Raw genomic sequence first — 7,460 nt, 5'->3', positions numbered from 1 at the left:
CTGACCCAAATTTTTAATTCCTCTCTGGCCACAGGGGAGGTGCCAAAGGACTGGAAAACAGCTAATGTGGTTCTGCTATTTAAGAAGGGTTGTAGAGATAAGCCAGGGAACTACAGAACAGTGAGTCTCACATCAGTGATAGGGAAACTATTGGAGAAAATTCTGAAGGAGAGAATCTATCTCCACTTGGAGATGCAAGGTTTGATGAGGGATAGTCAGCATGGCTTTGTCAGAGGGAGGCCATGCCTAACAAATTTGATTGAATTTTTTGAGGAGGTGACCAGGTGTGTAGATGAGGATAGTGTAATTGATGCAGTTTATATGGATTTCAGCAAAGCCTTTGACAAGGTCCCACATGGGAGACTTATAAAGAAGACAAATGCACATGGGATACAGGGTAATTTGATAAGGTGGATTCAAAATTGGCTTAGTTTTAGGGGACAGAGGGTGATGACAGAAGGATGCTTTAGTGACTGGAAGCCAGTGTCCGGTGGCGTACCACAGAGATCTGTGCTGGGTCCCCTATTATTCATCATTTATATAAATGACATTGATGACAATGTGGAGGGTAGGATTAGTAAGTTTGCAGATGACACAAAGATTGGCTGGGTGGTTAACAGTGAAGTTGAGTGTTTTAGGCTACAGGAAGATATAGATGGGATGGTCAAAAGGGCAGATAAGTGGCAGATTGAAATTAACCCTGAAAATTGTGGGGTGATACACTTTGGAAGGACTAATTTGACAAGGAAGTATTCAATGAATGGCATGACACTAGGAAGTTCTGAGGAACAAAGGGACCTTGGCTTGTGTGTCCATAGATCTCTGAAGGCAGAGGGGCATGTTAGTGGGGTGGTGAAAACGGCATATGGGACACTTGCCTTTATCAATCGAGGCATAGATTACAAAAGTAGGGAGGTCATGTTGGAGTTGTATAGAACCTTGGTGAGGCCACAGCTCAGCTGGAGTACTGTGTGCAGTTCTGGTCGTCACATTATAGGAAGGATGTGATTGCACTGAAGGGGGTGCAGAGGAGATTCACCAGGGTGTTGCCTGGGATGAAACATTTAAATTATGAAGAGAGGTTGGATAGACTTGTGTTGTTTTCGTTGGAGCAGAGAAGACTGAGGGGCGAACTGATCGAGGTGTACAAGATTATGAGGGGCATGGACAGGGCGGATAGTGAGCAGCTGTTCCCCTTAGTTAAAGGGTCAGTCACAAGGGGGCATAAGTTCAAGGTGAGGGGCAGGAGGTTTAGGGAGGATGTGAGAAAAAACTTTTTTACCCAAAGGGTGGTGATGGTTTGGAATGCACTGCCTGGGAGGGTGGTGGAGGTGGGTTGCCTCACATTCTTTAAAAAGTACCTGGATGAGCACTTGGCATGTCATAACATTCAAGGCTATGGACCAAGTGCTGGTAAATGGGATTAGGTAGGTAGGTCAGGTGTTTCTCACATGTCGGTGCAGACTCGATGGGCCGACAGGCCTCTTCTGCACTGCATGATTCTGTGTGATTTATGCACTGGCTTCCCACAAATTGTAATTGGCTGCACCACTTTTCCTTTTCTACCTCATGCTTTTCTACCTCCTTTCGCCCATGCCATTCTTCCTTGAGGTCCTTCTTTAGCCTATTGACAACCCTTTCCTCTAAATTCTGTTTCAGTTGCCTATCTCTTCCAATTGTACAGCTTGATTCTTCTGATATGCCATCAGCCACATGGCCTTTTCTATGTTTGGCCTCTGGGTTGACCCCTGTGGCCAACCATTTGCCTCATCCAACGGATTCTTACTTTGTAAGATCGTCTCAATCATCTCTCTATGACCTGCTCAGTTTTTCCAGGTATTTTTGTTTTTGTTTTGGATTTCCAGCATCCGCAGTTTTTGCTTTTATCCTCTTAGATTTGCTTCCTTCAGCACCTTCCCCATCTGTCCCCAGTTCCACCAAGCAACCATTGGGTAAGGGTGATTCCAAACTGCCGAATTTCTACTTATTCAATGATATTCTAAACAAACAGCAATCGTCAGTTGCATTATATTAAGACATTACCTTTTGACGTTTGAGTTTTAAGCAAACAACTTTACACTATATTTGTAATCAAAAAGGTCGAAAACTGGAAAAAAAAAACAATTGTTGCCTGGCTTTTAACCATTTGTTGCCTGGCCTTTAACAAGTCACCTTCCTATTATTAGCACAAAACTGTGAACACAGCATTAAGACTGTCTGTTAACTCATTTGCAGAAGTTAGTTATGTTAGCCTTATAAACAATGTTAAACAGTAATTGTAAGTTTAGCTTTTCCCTGTATCCATAAAATGTAATGACCCTTTTTATTGTATTCGAAAAGCAGCGGCTGCCCACGGAAGTAGTTAGAGGCATAACAGGGGGTTTTGAACAATAAAAAGAGGCAGGGAATTTACTTCTGCCTCCCACCCCGTTACCTTTCATTTATCCTCTCCCCGTTCCCTGCTTCTACTAAAAACTATCACATCTCTAACTACTTCCAGTTCTGACAAAGGTCATCAACCGGAAAAGTTAATCCTGTTTCTCTCTCATTCAGTCAACAGATGCTTCCTGACCTGCTGAGTATTTCCAGCATTTTCTGTTATTATTCCTAAATGACTGATGTTTTTTCTTTTACAGAGGCAAAGTTATTGTGCGTTCTGAAATGTCCATAGTGAAATATGAGGTAAACCGGTGGATGCATTTCTCACTCCTCTCCGCATACCAGCGCAACGCGAAATATGTGGTTGGATGCAAGCCAGTGTTTATCGAAACCCAAACAGAAACATGTCTTGCGGGGACGCTGAGGTGTGCATACATTCCTTGATAATGGCAGCACATTTTGATTAGATCTCACCCCCCCCCCCCCCACCCTCCAAAAAAAACACAATAAATGTGACTTTGCCACCAAATAAGTTTGCCTTCATTCGCTTTCACTTTTTAACAAAACCAGTTTTTTCGCTTTAATCGCAATAGTGCCATTGCAATCCACCTGAGCGTTGGGGCGAAGCAGCTAACTTAATTGTAAAGAGCAAGAGCAGAGTGAGCTCGCCATTCAGTGTTTTCGCGTTGAGCAGCAGAGTAAAACCTGTTTTTCTGGTTTCGGTGTAATCCGAGAGTTGGGGTTTTACAGAGTTACCTCCTATCCTGTCTGTTGGACTGAAGCAGTTAGTTCTCCAATCGCTGTTGGGATTGACTGCTTTCAACATGCGGACCCCACTGGTGATGATCTTGGGGCTGGTCCTCTCTTCCTCGGGCTATGTACTGATCCTCACCTGCATTGTGGCTCCTGCCTGGAGAGATGTGTCCGATATTCCCGAGAGGGCTCGGGATGAGATCCATCACCAGGGGCTGTGGGAGATCTGCAGGGACGAGCAGTCCGTGCGGCAGTTGACCTGCGGACAGAGCGACGATGCCTACTTTAACTATCAAGTGATCTCCATCGCCCGAGGCCTCATGATCGCCTCCATGGTGGTGTCTGCTGCTGGGATCCTGGTGACAACTTTGGGAGTTCGCTGCTGGACGGACATCCCCAACTACACCGTCTCAGGAGTGGGAGGGATCGTTCTTGTGATCGGTGGGGCCTTGACCCTGATCCCGGTCTCCTGGTACACGCATCGACTCGAGCAGATCCCCAACACTGTAGACGGCGCCGTACTCACTGTTGGCTACGCCACCGTCCTGGGCTTCATTGGCGGTGGCCTCATAGTCGTAGCTGGTATTCATCTGTTGTTCAGTTTCGGCAAATTGTTCAAAAACAATACTGCAGCGAAGACGAATTATTACCCGAAGAGCGCAGCCTATCCTGCCAGCAGATATCCCACTGGGATTTCCAACCCAGTCACAATGATAGACTTACCAACGACCATTCCCTCTGCTCCAACTCCTTGGGATGACGACCTGTAGATAGACTAGATGACTGGCGGTGGTTATTGGTATGATTTTAACAACTTGGAATTAAAATGTAAATTACAGAAACAGGCCCTAGTCCTGAGTAACTGGTCCACGCTCCAGACCAGCCTCCTCTATCCCTGTCAGAATATCCTTCTATTCCTTTTTTCCTGGTGTTTGTCTGGCTTCCCCTTAAATGCATTGATACAAATTCACATGTGGAAAAAGGTTTCACATTCTAACCACTGTCTTGGTAATGAAGTTCCTCCTGAATTCCTTACTGGATTTACTGCTTTAGTGACTACCAAATACTTATTTAAAACCCCTAAGTTTTGGAATGAACCACAAACATTTTCTCTACTGCTATCCTATCTTAAAGACTTCTATCAGGTCATCTTTCAGTCTTCTCAGTTCTTTAGAAAAGAGACCCAGCCTGTTTAGTCTTTAGATATAAACTCTTAAGCACTGGTAGCCTTCTCATAAATCTTTTTTGTGCCTTCTCTCCAGTGCCTCCATATCTTTTATATAATTTGACAACCAGAACGATGCACAGTATTTTGACAGTATATTTTGACAGTGGATTGCCAATTACACACCCAATGTGTAAGTTCATTAAAGCTTGCTGTAATTTGTCACAGTACTCCTCATCAAGATTTGCTGAAATTTAGAACTGACAAGATTAGAATCAAAAGTTATCTAGTGTAATTGTAAAGTTGCCTCTGTGGCTAGTAACTATTCAATCTGTGATGCAAGGCAGAAGTAATGGAATTTGAGAAATGTTTGGTAAATGAATCCATATTGAAATGCTGTTGTCACTATCGCCAGTTGTTCGGGCAAGTAATATTGAATAGGTACATACATCTCCCAATTAATTGTCATCAACAAATTTTGAATTTGTATTTCTGATTTCAGAGTCCATATGTATATGGTGAACACCAACGATCCCAACACCAATCCATGTGGAACATGATTTCATACTTTTAGCCATTCTGAGTAGCTGCCTTTAAAGTTTGACTCTCTACTTTGTTTTGGAGCCAGCTAGTTATCCATTCTGCTTCTTGTGCTCTGACTCCAAATGTTCTGATTTTATTCATGCACCTACTTATCAAAATCTTTTTGCATTGCCTTTGTCTACTCTATCTGCTACTTCTTCAAAGGATTCAATAAGATTGGTCAGCTATGCAATTCATGTTGAATATTTGTTGTTATATTTTCAGATATTTAGATGTTTTTCTAACAACATAACTTGAAGTACTTCAGTTCTGATTATCCTCTATTACAGTGATTATCATTAGCATTTGTTCCTGTGACTCAATACCGGAAGATAATTGTATGTGTGTTTTCACACCATGTTTCTTCAACAGCACCTCCCTAACTTGGTACCTCCACCACATGGAAGAACAAGGGCAGCAGTTTCATGGGAACACCATCAACTCCCAAGTTCCCCTCCAAGTAACACAACATCTCAATTTGGACAGAAAATGCCCTTTCTTCATCGCCGCAAAATCCTGGCATACCCTATCCAACAGCACTCTGGGAGTGCCACAGGGATTGCAGAGGTTAAAGGAGGCTAATCATGACATTCACAAGGGCTACTAGAAATGGGTAATACCCAGCCTTGCCAATGATATCCACAAATGAAAATTAATTTTAAAAACATTCATTCATTGGTGAAAAACTCAGTGGAAGCAGCAATGAGATATATTTCTTCCGTAAAATCAGGGAGGAAGCAATCATAAGCCAGTTTAAAATAAACTTTGCCATTTCCACAAATTAATGAACAATAAACTTTAAGAAGCCAGCAAGTGCTTGACAGTGGGCTGACAAATGGAGGATGACGATGTAATAATCTTTTATGAACACAAGTCAGAAATTTACATGAAAATCTAATGTGAATGATTGAAAAGATTTGCTGAAATTTAGAACTGACAAGATTAGAATCAAAAGTTATCTAGTGTAATTGTAAAGTTGCCTCTGTGGCTAGTAACTATTCAACCTGTGATGCAAGGCAGAAGTAATGGAATTTGAGAAATGTTTGGTAAATGAATCCATATTGAAATGCTGTTGTCACTATCGCCAGTTGTTCGGGCAAGTAATATTGAATAGGTACATATGGCTTTTCGAAGTAAAATATATAATAATGGAAACACTGTGTTATCCGAATATCAAACAAAACTGCTCGCCCCTCCACCCCTGTGAAGGGGCACAACTATTAAAGAATGAACATAAGCCGACAACGAAAGCGTCTAAAGTTAAATATTGTTTCCAGTGTCCAGCATACGGGCTACTGAAGGAATATGTACATCTGTGATAGAGTGAGTCTAAGGAATCTTCTTGCACCCTTATGCTCCCTGCAGGGATTGGAGGTCAGAGAATTAGAGACACTTGAATCACACTCCTGTCAATCAAAGAATCCCTGTTGAGAGCACAGAAACAACTCATTTATATACCTCATACACTAGTGGCTTTACAAAATAACAGATTTCAGGCAAAGTCTTCACTATGGCATCAACTGTGGCTGAAAACAGACCCCCTCCAATTAAATTAAATGTGTTTCAGTAAGGAAAAGTAACATAAATTCTGAAGCGCGAAGGTAAGCAGACAACATACACTTAACTGCTTTATGGAACAGACTGGAAATAGAGATGGTATCATCAAAGTGAAAGGGGGAATTGTGTAAATTTGAGGGATGGAGAGATATTTAGAATGGCATTGCTTTTCAACTCTATTGTGAGTGTGATGGATTCAATGCTTTTTCATATTACACATTTTTCTGCATGTCTTTTGTATATTTCCTGTCAATGTGATATTGAAAATTAATGATGAGTTCTACTGCACCCTTGCCAGCACCAAAAAGTAGCTAAATGTACAGACAGATGTGGATGTATACAATAACAGTTTCACAGTTACAATGAATGTTAACCAATATTATCATAAAATTATATAATCTATTGTTTTAGAAAAAGATCATACCATCAGCATTTTGTTGTGGTGTTTTGGTCTGTATAATTATTTTAAATAAATTCCATTATTCATTTTAGAATGGCTGTGACCAGATGGTGTACAATGTAGAAAAAGGATGATAAAAAGATAATTGTTAAGCCTGTGACACCCATCCCATTGAACAACATACAACTTTCAGTGCAAGAGAGATAATGTCTGCTCTTGGAAATGCCTTTTTTGTGGTGAACAGGAGCTAAGGGTGATAAGGGAAGAAGCCCCTCATTGTAACAGTGGGCGTTGGTATTCAGCTAAGAGAACGAAAGATAGTGCACCGTCTGATTCAGCTGGAGTGTTTAGTAGGAAGGAAGCAAGGACCAGAGGCCAAATTAATACTGCAATAAGATACACAGTTTCTAGCGTGAGCTGGATAGGATGGTTTCCCAATTTTGCCAAAGTTGAACTGGACAATATTCATAGCTTATTCCCAACTTGATGTCAGATACTTAATAGAACAGGAAGAATTGAGTCAAAGGCAAAAAGATTGGTGTTGCATATGTGCAGAAGCTGATAACATGGGTGAGGTTAACAATACAATCTCAGCATAGTGCAGAACCGGTGTTGTTATTTGGA

General features: G+C 41.6%; 1 protein-coding gene across 2 annotated transcripts; it reads left to right on the top strand.

The window, feature by feature from the left end:
* Positions 1-3,048: 3,048 nt before the first annotated feature.
* On the top strand, positions 3,049-6,927 carry LOC121276949 (claudin-23-like). Of its 2 annotated transcripts, none has more exons than XM_041185668.1 (2): positions 3,049-3,931; positions 4,800-5,067. In XM_041185668.1, exon 1 carries the CDS (start codon positions 3,204-3,206, stop codon positions 3,900-3,902), a length of 699 nt encoding a protein of 232 aa, XP_041041602.1. In that variant the 5' UTR covers positions 3,049-3,203; the 3' UTR covers positions 3,903-3,931; positions 4,800-5,067. The 2 variants fall into 2 exon arrangements, with proteins under 2 accessions (XP_041041602.1, XP_041041601.1); XM_041185667.1 differs by lacking the exon at positions 4,800-5,067 and adding an exon at positions 5,252-6,927 and having other exon boundaries at positions 3,052-3,931.
* Positions 6,928-7,460: the final 533 nt, after the last annotated feature.

This window comes from Carcharodon carcharias, chromosome 4 (assembly GCF_017639515.1).
Source record: "Carcharodon carcharias isolate sCarCar2 chromosome 4, sCarCar2.pri, whole genome shotgun sequence".
Taxonomy (NCBI): Eukaryota; Metazoa; Chordata; class Chondrichthyes; order Lamniformes; family Lamnidae; genus Carcharodon; species Carcharodon carcharias.
Note: the sequence above shows the minus strand (reverse complement) of the source record. Positions and strands in the feature narration are given on the sequence as shown.